This window comes from Dipodomys ordii, unplaced genomic scaffold, assembly GCF_000151885.1.
Source record: "Dipodomys ordii isolate 6190 unplaced genomic scaffold, Dord_2.0 Scaffold12, whole genome shotgun sequence".
Classification (NCBI taxonomy): Eukaryota; Metazoa; Chordata; class Mammalia; order Rodentia; family Heteromyidae; genus Dipodomys; species Dipodomys ordii.
The window spans coordinates 14,935,113-14,952,766 of NW_012267228.1; the positions used below are offsets into that span (position 1 = coordinate 14,935,113).

General features: G+C 46.3%; 1 protein-coding gene across 1 annotated transcript in view; it reads left to right on the forward strand.

Annotated features, from left to right (window-relative positions):
- Positions 1-1,576: 1,576 nt before the first annotated feature.
- Fam19a4 (family with sequence similarity 19 (chemokine (C-C motif)-like), member A4) overlaps positions 1,577-17,654 on the forward strand; it is a 97,265-nt gene continuing 81,187 nt past the window's right edge. Inside the window, exons 1-2 of the mRNA XM_013010441.1 lie at positions 1,577-1,590; positions 2,457-2,572. Of these exons, the coding sequence (XP_012865895.1) occupies positions 1,577-1,590; positions 2,457-2,572 (130 nt within the window). The remainder of the gene's footprint in view (positions 1,591-2,456; positions 2,573-17,654) is intronic.

Sequence of the window (17,654 nt, forward strand, 5' to 3'; positions counted from 1 at the left end):
TTTTTCTGTGCAATTCATATTTATACAGTTATTAAAAGTCCCCCTTTTCTTCTTGTTGAATGAATCTCTCCAGGTGTAGTTTCCTTCTTTCTTAAAGCCCCACAGGGGTTGTACTTGACGTTGATCACCTGAAATATTCTCCCATTGAACTGGAGCATTAGCTTTCGGTATTTAGAAAACAGGAAAAAATGGAAAAACAAAATCTTAGTTGTGGTTGGTGGTGACCCTACAGCGAGTTCACCAGATTCCAAAGCAACGAGATTGCATCTTGCCATCCATTTTTGGTATGTGCAACTTTAATGGTTGTCACTGCGTGCAATGGTTTTCTGCTTATCTCTGTCACAGGAGGGGATGCATTTGATTTAGCAAGAAGGGAAAGTGATGTGTCATTTTGTTCTTCAGATGTCTTCAGTTTGGAACCAAGATAAGCATCTAATGCATATCCTACAAAATTAAGAAGAGTGAGGGCCTTCCGCACTCTCAAATCTTCAAAAGGGTGACATGGATCAAGATATATTGCATTCATAAACTGCTTTGTTAAATGGCAACCCCTTTGTATAATTACTTAAATATAATAATAGTATTAATAAGTAGTTTTTTTTAGGTTGGTGTATTGAGTGTTTAGTGTTAGGCAGTTCCAAGTATTCTTTACCTTTTGACACAATGAATTGCATTGGAAAGAAGTTTTCTGTCTTCCATTAACATCAAAAAGATAAAAAATGGAGACTGTCCGGCATCATTCTTAGTTTTTTTTTTTTTTTTTGTTGTTGTTGTTGATTGTGAGGCTTGAACTCAGGGCCTGGGCACTGCCCAGCTTAAGCTTTTGTGCTCAAGACTAGTGCTTTACCACTTTGAGCCTCTGCTCCACTATTGGATTCCTGGTAGTTAATTGAAGATAAGTCTCACTGGACTTTTCTGCCCAGGCTGGTTTGAATCGCGACCCTCAGTTCTCAGCCTCCTGAGTAGCTGGGATTACAGGTGTGAGCCACCAGTGCCCTGCTCATGCTTAGGTTTCTACCACCTGGATCTCAGAATTAGGGTCTTCAGGCTGGTTCTCCACTGCTCTGTGAGATTGGATAAGTTACATCATCTCTTGGGAACAGATGGTGCTGAATTTCGGCTTCATCCAATGGTCAATGAAACAGGGAGAAAGACGTCCTGGTGAATGTTGTATGGTTTGGGGCTCTCTGTCATACCTTTGCTGCTGTGAACACTTCTGCACTGAAACTCTATTGTATGAAGCAGGGGATGAGAGAAGTATCCAGAATTTCCTCATGATGGAACACTTTTCATAGAAAGCATTGGGCTGTCTCCCACTTGTTAGAAACAATAAGCATCCTGGTGAACCCATTATTTTCCTGCTGGAACTCAGTTTCGTTTAAATGCTAAAATGCAAACTGATTCTTATTTTTCTTTTCTTCATTTTGTGTGTCTTCTTCAAAATAGGTCTTCCAAGCTAAGATCATATTGGATTTTTTTGGAACTGCCAAAATAATGGGTCCTTGCTACAAATGGAAATTTGGAATGGCGCCAAAATACGTGCTGGACTAACTGTGCTGGACTGGGACCATCTCTGATGAAATTTCCAAGGTGAAGTGATTGTTTGCAGACCCCGAGTGTCCAAGAGTTGAATCTCTCCCCCTTCCCTTCCTTCTTCCTCCCCTCCCCTCCTCCTATTCCCCTCCCACCCCCTCCCTTCCTCTCCCCTATTCCTCCCCTCCCCTTCAATCTGTTCTCTTCCCTAAACTTGTAGGTTGGTTAAGTAGACTACGAGGCCCATCTTCCTTAAACCAGAGGGTGTTAATTGACAAATCGAGGAACCCAGGAAGCTCCTGGACCACGACTCCAACATCTCCATGGATCCTTTCACATACTAAAACCATGTCAACTTTTACTTGACCGTAACTCGCAGTGTGTATTTTTAAAAATATGGAATCTAACCACCATGTTCTGTTAGAACAGCTGAACTGGAGCCTTGGTGAATCACAAATAGACTTTTCACCAAGGCGTGGTGCTAACTTGGAAAACTCCTTTATTGTCTTACTTACTTATTTACTGGAGTCGGGGCTTGAACTCAAGGTCCTGAGTGAGCTCCCACTTTTTTTTTTTTTTTGCTCATGGCTGGCACTCTATGACTTGAACCAAAATTCTACTTCTGGCTTTTTTTTTTGTTTGTTTGTTTATTGGAGATCAGAGTCTGGCTGGGCTGGCTTCGAACCTCAAGCCTCAGATCACAACCTCCTGAGTACCTAATATGGAACACTCTGCATATAAGGTAGTTGTGGAGAGCTGGGTTACTGCTCAGCACAGAGGAAAGTCTGCTTGGCTTCTGGCTACCTTGGGGCGAAGCCAGGCGGGTCTGGAGGCTGTTGACTTCTTTTCTCCCCTGCCCAGGCTGCATTTTCCAGGAGCCTGGCATTCTGGCTTTGCACTGACTCAGCCTTGTCTCTCCTTAGGATGAGAGTCTACACGAAGTCAGTGTTGCTGTTCCATTGGCTCTTTCTGGCCTATGTACTAATGGTGTGCTGTAAGCTGTTGTCTGCCTCCAGCTACCACCTCCGGGGACACACAGGTGAGCCCTCAGGCCTTTAGGCTTCTTGTGCGCCCCCCCCCCCCGCACTCAATGCATAAAACCTCATTAGAACTCAGCGTGCCTGTTTCCAGCAGGTAATCCACACGAGCTTTGCATGGTGAGCAAGTAGGCAGAAGATGCTGGAAGTAAAGCTGGGGGTATTGGCTAGATGCTGGAGCAGTATGCTTCTAGGTGTCTTTTCAAGATTTTTCTCAGTGTTACTTACTTTTTTTTTTCCTGGCTGCTTTTTCCAAAAGAAAAAAAGAAAACAATCAGAAAACCATTGGCGCTGTGTGCATGCGTGCATGTGTATGCACGTGTGTGTGTGTGTGTGTGAGTGTGTGTGTGCGCATTGCACGAGCTCCCAGTGCTCCCTCCCCTTGCTTAGGGAGAGAAACATGGGTGAGCCTCATTTAACACAGGGCTGTACTGAAAAGAAGTATTCAGATAAGTTAAGACTCATTTGAGATGTGGAGTAATTAATACGCTTAATAAAAGAAAGAAAAGGCCAGTGGTAACTTTTGCACAAGGACTTACAATAGATTGTATTTGAAGTTTTGCAGTCATTCTGATCATTTAATTTCCAGGGAACTTGCCGGTGAATTTCTTTCTTTTCTTTCTTCATTTTTTTTTTTTTTTTTGTCGGTTGTGGGGCCTGAACTCTGGGCTTGGGCACTGTCCCTCAGCTCTTCAGCTCAAGGCGAGCGCTCTACCACTTGAGCTACAGCGCCACTTCCGGTTTTCTGGTGGTTTATTGGAGATAGGAGTCTCACGGTCTCTCCTGCCCGGGCTGGCTTTGAACCGCGATCCTCAGATCTCAGCCTCCTGAGTAGCTAGGATTACAGGCGTGAGCCACCAGTGCCCGGCTTCTTCATTTTTTTTAAAGGTAGTGTTTTGCTGTGTTCTGTGTTGTGCATGCTGGTCCCAAACTCCCAGGTCAAACAATTTTCCTGCCTCAGTGTCCCTAGTAACTGGAAGTAAAGCTGTGCTTCCCTTACTGACTAGGCTACATTGCTTATTTTACTTGTCCATTTATTTACTTTTTTTTTTTCTTGCCTCGCTATGTGCTTGCTAGTCAGGTACTGTGCCATTTGAGCCACCCATGAAGTCTGGATTGCTTAATTTTAAAGGACAGATGAAAACTGTCATCTAATCTGGGCACTGGTGGTTCATGAAATCCTCGCAACTCAAGGAGGCTGAGATATGAGGATCATAGTTTGAAGCCAGCCTGCGTAGGAAAGTCTATGAGATTTTTTTTTTTTGTCAATGGTGAGGCTTGAACTCAAGGCCTTGGTACTTTCCATGAGCTCTTTTGCTTAAGGCTAGTCCTCTGCCACCTTGAGCCACAGCGCCACTTCCGGTTTTCTGGTGGTTAATTGGAGATAAGAGTCTCATGATCTTTCTTTCCCTGGCTGGCTTTGAAACATCATTCTCAGATCTCAGGATGACAGGTATGAACCACAAGTACCGGCCTTATGATGGAGCTGTCTGCCACTCAAGTGGTGGAGCGCTAGCCTTGAGAGAGAGAGAGAAAAAAAGCTCAGAGACAGCACCCAGGCCCTGAGTTCAAGTCCCAGAACTGGCAAAAAAACCCCAAGTTTCATGTGAACCTTAAATTGGGTACATGACAGAAGTAGAAGTCTGCATTTGCAAAGCTTTTTGTGAGAGCTCCGGGCTGCCCTTACTCCAATACGTTAGGGCTGGCTGTAATTGTCAGCTCAAGATAATTTCTTAAACCTCTCACAACTCCATTTTCCCTCCTCAAGAAACAGTTCGAAGAAGATGAGAAAAATAATGATTGAAGTTTCAGGGAATCAGCATAAAATCGATGGCGTTCGGCTGCCGTGGAGGCCGGGCTGCGGCCGGCGTGGCGTGGCGTCGTGGGCCTTTTGATGGCTTTGTTCAGGGAAGACCATGCGTGAGGTCATTAGTTTCATCTGTGGCCTCCACATCAGTGGCTTCTAGTGCGGGAGGTCCTCTGAGTGAGACCACAGGCAGAGCGTGGCCGATGGGCTCTGTTATCGACTGTGGATTTCCAGGTTTCCACGCACCAGGCTGCAAGGGGTGAAGCTGAGGAGAAGAACCGAGGACATGACCCAACTTTGCATTTTCATCTGTGTGCCAAGCCTCGCTTCACACCCCACCCCACTGAACTTGGGCAAATCAGAACGCTGGCTGAATCTACATTACCACTGGAGTTGGAGACTGGAGAAAGGCAAATGGTAGCTTCTTTATCAGCTCAAGTATGACCTCCAGCAGGGATGGTGAGGGGTCTGGGCAAAGCCCTGCTCTGTCCTGCTAGAGAAATGAGAGTTGTACACTAGAATTTCTAGAGTCGCATGGACTTTCTGGTGTGGCCTAGAACATGCTAGGCCTTGTGCTTTGCTGAGCTTCCGTAGCCTCAGACAGTACGAGGTACTTTGTGGGTCATGGGGCTTGAACTCTGAGCCTGGGTGCTGTCCCTGAGCATTTTTGCTCAAGGCTAGTGCTCTACCACGTTGAGCTCCACTTCCAGTTTTCTGGTGGTTTATTGGAGCTAAGAGTCTCATGGGTGTTCCTGCCTGGGCTGGCTTTGAATCTGGATCCTCAGATCTCAGCCTCCTGAGTAGCTAGGATTACAGGCGTGAGCCACCAGCGTCGGGGTGCAATGTCCATTTCAAGCGGGCTGAGGTTTCCTGCAGTTGTTGTGTGCATTCTGCTTATGGCAATGAGGATGATAATACCTATTTTCATGCCAGCTGCTACTCTTAATATGATTATCACACCTTAAATTTTTTGCTAGTAATGTAAGGGAAACATCATCGTATTGTGGTGATGTCATCTCTTTTTGACTAAGGGCTTGCTTGATATATCAATGAGCTATTCGTATGGCTTTTTGACATACGAATTTGACAAAGCAGTTCATGAACGCAGTGAGTCTTGATCAGCGTTACTCCTTTCAACAACCTCACCCACCCCTCCCCACCCACCCCTTCCCTCGCTCTTCTTAAAAGTTGTTAGGATATGTATTGAATTCTCCTTTTGTTATTTCACAAAAGCAACTTATACGGGCAGCCCCTCTTGATAGGTGGCATCTTTTTAAACCATCGTATCCTCTACCCATTTTTTCTCCTGTGGGCTTTATCGGGCGTGCTTGTTATTTTGTGAGTGCTCTTTGTATATTGAGGACCCTGGAGGATTTGGAGCATGCTGCTCCCGATCCTTCCTGCTCTCCTCCCTTCCCACCACTCTCTTTCTGTGGTGCGAGGGTTTGTCGTGGCCATCAGAAGACTTGCGTTGGTCTCTGCAGTCACACGTGGCAGTTTCTTCTCAGGGCAGTGCTCCGAGGATCTGCACAGGTGGGGATTGGCAGCTGGGGAGCTGGGAAACCCCAGTCAGACTTGCACTGCACTGTGGATGGATTTCCGGCAGCCTGGCTACAGGAGGGCATAGCAGAGGGTGATAGAGGAAAGGTTGCTGACTGTCCCTGGGGCCGTGAGCCTGGGTTGACCAGCGATTGGACCTGAGCCCCCAGAAAACCCAGTGAGAGTTTGCTGGGGCTTCTTATGGCTTAGATGAATAGAGGTCCTGGATGGCCAGGGTGTTTTCAGCCCCGTCTCCACCAAGCTAATGAAGACAGCGGCAGAAGGGAAGCTGGCGGGAGCCTAGCACCATTTTGAGAAATGAGGGCTGTTGAGTGTAGGTTAAAAATTGAATTTATTGGGGCTGGGAAGGTGGCTGAATGGTACAGTGCTTTCCCAGCATGCATGAAGCCCTGGGTTCAATTCCTCACACCACATAAACAGAAAAATCCAGAAGTGGTGCTATGGCTCAAGTGGTAGAGCGCTAGCCTTAAGCACAGAGAGTCTCAGGGAGAGCGCCCAGGCCTGAGTTCAAGCCCCAGGACCAGCAAATAAACTTAATTTATTGAGACGTATATTTCTTTTAAATATAGATTTTTCCAGGATGGTTGGTGGGAATTTATCCTTAAGGAATAGGAGAGTGATGAGCTTTTACAAGAGTCCAGAAGTCAGGTTTTAAGGCATGTTAAAGCACAAAAGGCCACGTGTGTTGTTTTTTAGAATTCTGTCAGCCATGTTGATTAGACAGGAGAACACATATAGATCTTCTGTAGTAACAAACTATGGCCCAGAGGGATAAATACCAATGGGACAAGTACCTGTGCTTCACACCTCTAATCTCAGGAGACTGAGATCTGAGGATCCCAGTTTGAAGCCAGTCTGGGTGGGAAAGTCTGTGAGGCTCTGATTTCCAATTAACCTCCAAGAAAAGTGGGAAGTAGAGCTGTGGCTCAGGTAATACAGAGCCGGCTTTGAGTGAAAAAAGCTATGCGATAGTGCCCAGGCCCTCAGTTTAAGCCCCAGTCCTGGCACAAAAGAAAAAAAATTAGAGAAAAAGAAAACTATACCCAATTTTCCCAGGATGCTTGGTCAGAATCTTTCCTTAAGGCACAGGGCAGTGACTAGCTTGTACAAGAGTCTAGAAGTAGGGTTTTAAGAGAATTATAAAGCACAAAGGTCTCCTTGTATTGTTTCAGAATTCTCTCCACCATGTCGATTGGACAGGAAAGCACAAATTGTTCTGCTGTAGTCACAAACCACAGAGAAGGTGAAGTCAGGGGAAGCGGTAAAGAGACCAATAGGCAGGATTGATTGTCTGAAAGAGAAGCCAGTAATTCAGCAGTGGTAGTCACTAGACACTATGTTGGAAATGAATTATACAACTTGGTGGGAAGGAAGGAAAAAAAAAGCTGAGAGAAAATGAGGGAGGAGACGACACTGTTTAAAAAGAACTGTCCTCATTAACTGATTTATGTAACTTTAACCCCTCTGTACATTAAGAACGAGAGGGAGAGGAAGGGAGAGAGAGAGAGAGAGAGAAAGAAAGCCAGAATTAATTGCGATTTCTAACCTGTGCTTCTGCCTCCTGGGTTTTGCCTGTCAGCACCATGTTTCTCCACAAGAGGGCAGCAGAGGCAGCGCAGTGGGAAGAACTGGTTTGTGAGTCAGAAACTCCACTTGTGTGTCAGAAACTCCACTTGCCCTGGGAGAAACAGACTCACTGTTTAGAATGTCTTTAAAATTCTTTTTTTTTTTTTTTTTTGCTGGTCATGGGGCCTGAACTCTGGGCCTGGACACTGTCCCTCAGCTCTTCAGCTTAAGGCTAGTGCTCTACCACTTGAGCCACAGAGCCACTTCTGGCTTTTTTCTGCTTATGTGGTGCTGAGGAATCGAACCCAGGCCCTCATGCATGCAAGGCAAGCGCTCTACCACTGAGCCACCTTCCCAGCCCTGTTTTTTTTTTAAATAAAGTTTTATTGGCACACAGCCATGCCCATCTGTGTATTTACTGTCTCTCAATACCTTTCTACCACAATATCAGAGGTGAGTAGTTACAACTCGCCCCGTATGTCCAGCAGATTCCCAAAATATAAACTCTCCTGTGTAGACCTGAGGAGGTTGGGGACACGGTAGCCTCTGAACACCCTTGAGACTTATTCCTGGAGCTCTCTGGATACTTGAACAATTTCTGATTTTGCCTGTGAAAAGACAGATGTAGCTGCTTTTCCAGTGGAGTTGAGGGAATTGGGAAATTGTGGGGCTAGTCACCGGGAGGGCCCAGGTTTATTTTCTCAGCTCTTGGGCTTGGCTCTCTTGCCACATGCCGTGACCCCCACAGGCTGTTTAATGTACTCGATCTCAGTGTTCTACTCTGGAAACAGGAACCCAGCGGCAGCGAGGTGTAAGAGGAAATCAAGGCTGAGGGGTCTGGAGTCAACCCAAAATCTGGTTTTGCGACATCTGGGCTGTGTGACCTCTCCAGGTCATTTAGTCCCTGATTCATTGTCTGTAAAATGAATGATCCATGCCCACCTTCTGTGTGGGGTTGTTGGAAGGGTAAAGTAAGGAGTGGTTCACACAAGGACTAACACACGGTGAGCAGGAAGCAAATGGATGCTGTTTCCATGGCTAGAGATGCGGATGAGTGTGACTACTCACCCAAGGAATGGTGAGACTCTGTGTGTGTGTGTGTATGTGGCTGTACCTGCGTTTGGTAAGAGTGCATCTTCTTATTAAGAAAGCAGGCACAAAGGGCTTCTCCAACATGGGACGGGGGGCGGGGGAGGTTGGGGGGGCGGAGAGGGGGGGAAGGACACAGGATGACGTGGGTGATGTACGTCCTTTACCAGCTTGTCTGGAGTAGGATCTGCTGTGGAAGATGCCTCACTGGTCCAGGGCCTGGGTGAATGTGAAGGATTATGGGAGGTCTGTGGTGGTACCCTGCCTGGGTAAGCGGGGCCCTGGTTTCACGATGCCACAGGTGTTCAGAGACATAGGGCGTTGTCACCCCTGGGACCAGAGGAAAGCAGGAAGGGCAGGCATCCCCCTCCATCTTTGCATACTGGCTGCGTTCTGAAACCTCTTTAGGACCCAGTGTTTTCTATGAAGTGAGGTTTATAAAGCAGAATAAAAATACTCATTGTAGAGAGGCAATGAGGAATTGGTGAGCTGAGCACTGTGTTTGTCTAGCAAGTACCCAATGAATAACAGCCAATGTTTCTATTTTTTATTTTTGGCCTGTCCTGGGGCTTGAACTCAGGGCCTGGGTGCTGTCCCCGAGCCTCTTTGTGCTGAAGGCTAGTGCTCTACCACTTGAGCCACAGCACCACTTCTGATTTTTCTAAGTAGTTTATTGGAAATAAGATTCTTGTGGACTTTTTGAGTGGTTAATTGGAAGTGAGAGTCTCAGAAGAACTTTTATGCTGGGGCTGGCTTTGAACTGTGATCCTCAGAACTCAGCCTCTTGAGTGGTTAAGGTTATAGGTGTGATCCTGCAAAACATGTATGTTGTGAGCATGTTTTGGTGCCTTGTGCTAGTTTTAATTTAGGATGGAAAATTTGAAAGCCCTAGGTGTACATTCCTGTACCTCATGGGGACATTCAATTGAACTAGTTTAGATCTAATTTTTCACAAGGAACTATTTCATTTAAAGATAACGATGGAGTAGACAGCATAACTTCTATTTTAGGAAGGTTTTTCTTTTGGTGAATGTAACTGTAATGTGTTAATTTTGACAACGATGAAGTTGCATGTGTAAACTGCTATCTTTAGGTGGCAGGTTAAAATGAATTGTATGCAATTTTGAAAAATTATTTTCTTGCACTGCCTATGTCTTGCCACTAGAGGGCAGGCGAGGCTTAGGCTAACCAAATAGAGCACCATACATAATTCCAAATGTTCTGTAGACACAGTAAACACACCGAGTGGAATCAATTTTTACTAATGCATTGTCTCTTTTAGACGCACTTCTTTAATTCCATATATTCACATTATTGTATGTAAATAGTTCATGTTTTAAGGTGTGGTTAGCCCTTCCTGTGAACTAATCAAGTTGGGTCTTCCTGTTGCTTTCTTGAAATGATGATATTTGAATCTTTGTGGGTCAGTTGCACTCTGAATTAGAATGTGTATGTGTGCATATGAACGTATGTATGCATGCATGCTTGTGTGTGTGTGTGTGTGTGTGTGAAGTGATGATGTTGGCTAGTGAGTCTAAAAGCTACCTAGCCAGGAAGTTTACTTTAAGCACCAATCGGCATTTACCTTATGGGGTGAAAACTCACAGTGTCATTATAATATCACCCCACAGTTTCCTCTGTCTTCCTTTCTTCTGGCCCACTCATTAGGCATGGCATGTAGATGTTCCTGGGTGGGCACCCCAGTGCATGAATGAGAACGAGGGAACAGCGAGGCGGGTTAGGAAGCCCATGTTCAGGGCATGCTGGAGAAGTGTCACCCGACGGTCCTCCCTTGGAGGTCGTACCACACAGCCTTCATCTCAGCGTCACGTGGAGGGGGCCAGGGTACTGCTTCACCTGGCCAGGGCCTTGGCATGTGTTCAGATCTGTAGGCAAAGATGAGAACCTCTGGTGAGGTGACGAGCTAGCTCGTGTCAAGCTGCTGTTTGCTGAGTGGTAACCAGTCTCTGCGTCAGTGGTACTGCAGCTCGCTTGCCCGAGGGGAGAGCAGAGACTGCAGCTACAAGGGCTGCCCCTGCCCCAGGCTTCGGACAGCCTGGGGGAGTCGCCTCCCTTGCTTTGGCCTCTCCTGTCCGGACACAGCCCTTTCTCCTCTTTGCGCCCCACGTTATTATTATTTATTTTCTTGCCACTGCCTTATGGTCAGGCTCACCATAATCTTGACTTTTGAAATAAAAGGGAAAGCGCAGATGTGAGAGGGCGGGAACCTGCTCCTTCCTTTCAGCTCCTCAAGTGCGAGTCCCAGCGCAGGGCCGGGGCGAGGCGGGGGCTCCAAAAGGCCTGGGGAAGGAGTGCGCTTCACTTGTCTATATGGAAGGAAAGAAGCAAGGAAAGAAGGAAGGAAGGAAGGAAGGAAGGAAGGGAGGGAGGGAGGGAGGGAGGGATGGAGGGAGGGAGAGAGGAAGAAGGAAGAAAGATAGGAAAGAAGGGAGAGAGGAAGGAAGGAAGGAAGATAGTAAGGAAAGAAGGAAGGATTAATGGAAGAAAGGAAGGAAGGAAAGAAGGATGGAAGAAAGGAAGGAAGCAAGGAAGGGAGGAAGAGAGAAGGAAGGAATAATGGAGGAAAGGAAGTAAGGAAGGAAAGAAGGAAGGAAGAAAGATAGGAAGGAAGAAAAATAAGAAAGAATGAAAGGAAGGAAGAAAGGAAGGAAGGAAGATAGGAAAGAAGAAAGGAAGGAAAGAAGGGAGGAAGGAAGGAAGGAAGGAAGAAAGGAAGGAAGGAAGGAAGAAAGGAAGGAAGGAAGGAAAGAAGGGAGGAAGGAAGGAGGGGCAGGCTGGCGTGCTGGCGGAGGGCAGAGCTGTACTTCCTTACTAACTGGGCTTTCCCAACCCATGAGGCTCTCTCTCCCCTCATCTTTTCAGTCTCAGAGGCGGAACGGGCTGTGTGTTATCTTTGAATACTGAGCAGGTTGGTTACAAGAGTCTCCTTATCCTGGAGAAGAAACTGTGCATTTCACCTCATGGAACAGAGCTGCCAGCTGAGGATTCAATGCCCCGGGTTAATATCTCCTCTGCGTGGCACTGCTGTCCAAGGCCACCCGGATCCTCCGCTCCTCAGAGGAAGGAGAATCACTGGAGCGCAGAAGTGGGAAGGGCAGAGAGAGGCAGGGAGGAAGGAACAGGAGGTTTTGTGCTCTCCTGGCTCCTAACGTGGACAGTTTGAATGTCGTGGCCCATCTGGTGGTCTCAGATTTGTAAACTAGAAATGGTGTTATTGAGGAGACATTAAGAACACATTAAAAAAGACTGGCCATGGGAAGACTGAATGTACAATAGTTACAGTTCAATGCCTACCACTGTGCTCCATGCATGTTATGGATGGGGTGTATATGAGCAGAACAACCAAGTGGTCTCATGTTCTTTGGTCTGACCTATTGTGGAGAGACGAACAGGATCCCAAAGTGAGAGGTGAAGCAACTGAGAAGTTTCTTTGAGGACGAAGCACTATGAATATGAAATGAAATCCACAAGCAGCGCATTTGCTCGTCATTCATGGCTGGCCTGGGGTGACTGCTGGCAGTCCAGGGCCAGAGCAGTCTGGGACAATTTGGTGGTCAACCTGGTTGTCCCTGAAGTAGCACAAAGCCAAGATCTCTGTCTTCCTCCTCTACCATAGAAGGTGGAATGTCTTATTTTCTATGGATAGCTTTAAAAAAAAACACCTTTGAAGAGGAAGCCTTTAAGCCTGGTTGGAATTGACTTAGAGAAGGGAACAGATGAACAGGCTGAATTCCCTCCCCACCCCTGAGTCCTGTGGTCATTCTACAGGATTTCCTATTGAGGATGGTTTGTGCTTGAGCTGTTGCTATCCAAACATATTGAACAGGAAATAATATTGTGAATATGAAAAGATAAATCAGCCATCACCCTTACTACTGTGTGTGTGTGTGTGTGTGTGTAACTAGGACTTGAACTCAGGGCCTGGGTGTTGTCCCCTAGCTCTTATGCTCCAGGTTAGCTCTCTACTTGTTGAACTGAAGATTCACTTCCAGCTTTTGAGTGGTTAAGTGGAAATAAGAGTTCCACAGATTCTCTTGCTAGGCCTGGCTTTGAGTCTTTGAATCTCAGATTTCAGCCTTCTGAATAGCTAGGATGACAGGTGTGCGCCATTGGTGCCTGCCCACTACTTTTGTAGCTGGTGTGCTTCTACATTTCAGGTAGAAATTGGAAACACCCACAAAATGGCTCTGTTAACATTTTGGTGGCCAGGATTGTGTATATGCACAGACACACACATGTGTCTGCCTCCTGCAAAAATAAGCATCTCATTGCTTCATGTCTGCAGTGGGGGAGGTCATCTCTTCTAGTGCTTGTTGGACTATTCTCCAGTTTCTTTCCAATGAGAGCCTGGCTCTCTGGTGTGTGCTACATCAGAACAGAGGTAAGTCAGCAAGCCCTGGATTCGAGTCCTCTTAAGTGTTGAGTTTGTGATGATCCTGAAATACTGGGGTTTTCTCACATTTCCACATGATGTTGCTCAGCCAATCATGAGCAAAATACATGAAGTAGCTGTTGATTTTATCCTAAAAAAAATCACCCAGTATTTTGGGAGGCCTTTATTTCATATAACATCAGAGGATGCTCAAGGATTTGCAAACCCTCCCCCTGGGACCCTGGGCAAAGCTCCTTCATCTCTTTGAGCCTCAGGCTAGTTTTCCTGGGAAGGAGTGTGGGGTCCTCTCACCTGCTCTTCCCCTCCCCATCTCACAGATTCCCCCCCCCCCCAAGGTGGGGAATTGTTTTTTTTTTTTTTTTTTGGGTCCGGTCATGGGGCCTGAACTCTGGGCCTGGGCGCTGTCCCTCAGCTCTTCAGCTCAAGGCTAGCGCTCTACCACTTGAGCCACAGCACCACTTCCGGCTTTTTTCTTTTTGCTTATGTGGTACTGAGGAATCGAACCCAGGGCCTCAGGCATGCAAGGCAAGCGCTCTACCACTGAGCCACCTTCCTAGCCCCAAGGTGGAGAATTGTAATGCAACCAACCAGCTTGATTCTGTGACAGTGTGTGCTCTGACAATTCTGTAGGCCTCACCATGCCCACCTACCTGCCCTTAGCAAGCAAGTGCCCAATCGTGGGAGAGGTGGCTGGTGGCCTGGCGCCGTTAACTCACAGGGAAGATGTGGGGTGGTCATGTGTTTTCTGGGGGGGGTGAGCTCACCTCCTGCCTCTCCCCCCCAAAAAAAAAGAGCTGTGGAAAGGGAGAAAATGAAAAATAGGTCCAGCTTTCAACAGCAGTGGTTAGAGCAACGTGGCAGTAGAGAATTAGTGTCAGAATTAATGTCACTATCTCTGCCCGCCCCCACCATACTGTGAGCGGTCAGTGCCCTGCCCAGTCTCCCGTGCATTTCCATCGCCAGCAAGCCATCCACGCCTTGGCTGTTTTCTGCCCACTTCTTTTGCTCTTTCACGGCTCTCGCAGAGCTGTGGCGCACCCTCTTAGATGGTGGAGGTGTACCCTGAGTCTGGCGCTGGCCGGTGGAGGTCTGGCCAGAGCCTGGCGTCTCTCTCCCTTCTGTGGGGTCCAAGCTGCCCCACCTAGGCGCGTTGACCGCCTGGGCAGGCAGGACCTCTGTAATTCTGGGGGAACCACTGGGCCCTGTCTGTTGGGGAGGGAGTTTCTAAAGGCTGGGGGGAGCTGGCTTCTTTCTTTCTGTGTTCCGAGCTGCCTGGGAAGGAAGATTGACTTTAGATATCAATAAACGCATTAAGGGAGCTACGATGGAGGCTAATCAGATATTTCTCCCCCCTTAAAGTGAGTTTTCCACACCCAGTGGGGACCCCCCCCCGCCTTTTGTGCACCAGGCTCCATCAGCTCCCCGCCAGCCCCACAGAGGCAAGCCCGAGCCACCACACCAAAGCGTCACAGACGTTCACCTGCCTGGGTGGACTCTTCTGGAAGTTCCTTGGGATGGACAGACAGCAGTGATTTCTTTCTTTCAATTCTCTGTCTCGTCTGTCTGTCGGTCTTGCTCTCTCCCTTTTGTTGTAAAGATGAGGTACAGCGGGGTTACAGTTACAGAAATCAGGTGATAAGTACGTTTCTTTTTGAACAGTGTCACCCCTCCCATTTTCAATATAGTACCTAGTCAGTGTCACTGCGGAGTGATTTCTGAGCCTTGGAGAGAGCTCGTATTTACTGTCCCCAAATGCCAGCAGGTGGCTGACCATAGTGTCTATTAAAAAAAAATTTATTGTAAGGGTAGGGTGATGTACGGGGGGGGGGGAGGCTACAGTCCCATAAGCCAAGTATTGAGTACATTTCTTTTCTTTTCCTTTCTTTCTTTCTTTCTTTCTTTCTTCTTTCTTTCTTTCTTTCTTTCTTTCTTTCTTTCTTTCTTTCTTTCTTTCTTTCTTTCTTGCTGGTCATGGGGCCTGAACTCTTAGGCCTGGGCACTGTCCCTCAGCTCTTCAGCCCAAGGCTAGCGCTCTACTACTTGAGCCACAGTGCCACTTCCAGCTTTCATGCTGAGGAATCGAACCCAGGGCCTCATGCATGCAAGGCAAGCATCTACCACTGAGCCACCTTCCCAGCCCAAGTACATTTCTTTTTGAACAGTGTCACCTCTTCTTTTGTTTTCTCCCAATCTCTCCCGCCACTCAAATTGTATTGTTCATTTTCAACATACTGTCAAGAGAATACCACTGCTGAACTAGCTCACCCTTTGTCCCACTATATATCTATATCTATATATCTGATCCTATATTACATATAGGACAAAAGGAACAAATAAAAAAAAACCCAGCAACAAAAAGGGAAAAACAAAAAAAATCCCACAAAAAGTAAAATAAAAAAACCTCTTGTTTCCATTTCTTGGAGTTCATTTGATAGGCATCATTTTATATGATCCTATGTACATAGCTATTGAGCCCCTGTGATGGTCTCCTAAAAGTATCTTCTTTTGGTCTCACTGTGTGAATGCTTAGAGTCCTGTTTAATGTATCATGTCCACATGTAAACAGAGCTTCCCTATGGCCTAGCAATCCCATTCCTGGGCATTTATCCAATTGATGACAAACCAGGCCACTAAAGCCATCAGCACAACCATGTTCATTGCAGAATTGTTTACCACAGATATGGAACCAACCCATACGCCTATCAGTAGATGAATGGATCAAGAAAATGGGGGTATATATACACAATGGAATTCTATGCTTCTATCAGAAAGAATGACATTGCCCCATTCATAAGGAAATGGAAAGACTTGGAAAAAACTATACTAAGTAAGCCAGACCCAGTGAGATATAGGTTGCATGGTTTCCTTCATGTGTAACAATTACAATGTGCCTATAAATCTACAAGTAAACTCAACAGATAGTAAAACATAGTGTCCATTTGCTTGATGGGCTCAGAAGCTGTGATTTTTTTTCTTGGAAAAAAGGACTTTAAAGACAAGTGTTTTGGAAAATAATCTCTGTGACTCTCTTAGCTTTAGGGTCATTGCTCAATGATTATTAGCATATGCAGTTCTCAGATCAAGTGAGTCTTGTGCTCTTGCAGTATCTTTTAGAATTTGTGTTTGTGGTGCCAAGCCTGAGGCTTGAATTTAGGGCCTGGGTGCTGTCCCTGAGCTTTTTTTCTCGAGGCTAGCTAGCAATCTACCCTTTCTAGCTTTTTAGTGATTAATTGGAGATAAGAATTTCATGGGGGCCAGGCACCTGTGGCTCATGCCTGAAGTCCTAGCTATTCATGAGGCTGAGATCTGAGGATCGTGGTTTGAAGCCAGCCCTGGCAGGAAAGTAGGTGAAACTCTTACCTGTAATTAATCACCAGAAAACTGGAAGTGAAACTGTGGCTCAAAGTGATAGCGTGCTAGTCTCGAGCAGAAAAGCTCAGGGACAGTGCCTAGGCCCTGAGCTCAAGCCCCACAATGAATAATAATAATAATAGTCTCATGGACTTTCCTGCCCAGGTTGGTTTCTAATCATAATCCTCAAATCTCAGCCTCCTGAGTAGCTAGGATTATAGGCATGAGCTACCAGTGTCTAGCTAGAAGCCATAGGATTCAATCATCGTATACAGGCATGAGGTATTAACTAATTTTGTAGTATTCTCTCAAGGACATGAGGTTTAGCAAATAAATGGTGCATATTTACATCTGTGCTTGACATATTAGAGTCTTGTTGGGCAGGAGAAACTGTGGTGCTCAGCTCTCTTGACCAGACCTCTTTCTTGGGAGTAGCTAGGCCATGATTACCTGGATACAATTTACCTCGAGGTTGACTCCTGGTTGAGAAGCACTCAACCTAAATTATTTCTATTATTTCCTGAGTCTCAGTCCATTAACCAAGTTGGTCAAAAGGCCAGGAAGAGAAATGGCATTCTGGAAATATTATTAGCATTTTTCTGGTGAATGCTAACTACTGTACATTTACAGCCGATTAAGTTTTGCTCGCTCTGTTTTATTATGGATTACGACAGGGATTTGGGAGACTTGAGTTCTGTTAAATAATAAATAGAACCAGCAAGGTCATTTTCTACCTGACCAAAAGAAAACTTCGCTGCTAAAGACAGGAATTAAGAAACAGGTTAAATGTCTCGGGGGTGGGGTGGAGATGCTAGGAGAATTCAAGTTTTCCCCAGTGGCTAAAGAAGGAATTGTTAATGTTTAGGTCATTTAGGTCTATAGGTATGCTTTGGGCCCGGATTATATCTGTGCCACCATCTCCCCCACCAGGGGTGGGGGCGTTAAACCCTAGGATCTTGCATTTGCTAGACAGGTTACCCCACTGCAGAGCCATGCTTCCAGCTCTTTTTTGTGCTGGTTACTTTTGAGGTAGGGCTGTGCCTCTGGCCTGGGTGCACATGCCCGGGTGCTATGTGTTATGCTTCCGGTGATGGCTGTAATAGGCGTGTGCTACTGTGCCCAGAACTTGTTAGGGAAGAGGTCTTGAAAAGGGATTTCTGTCCAGGCTGGCTTTGTAAGCTCAACCTCTCAAGTAGCTTGGGTGATAGGTGTGAGCCACTGGCACCCAAACAGAGAATTTTCTAAAATTAATGCGTAGTAATATATTAACTATACAAAACAATGAGCTTTATTGTGA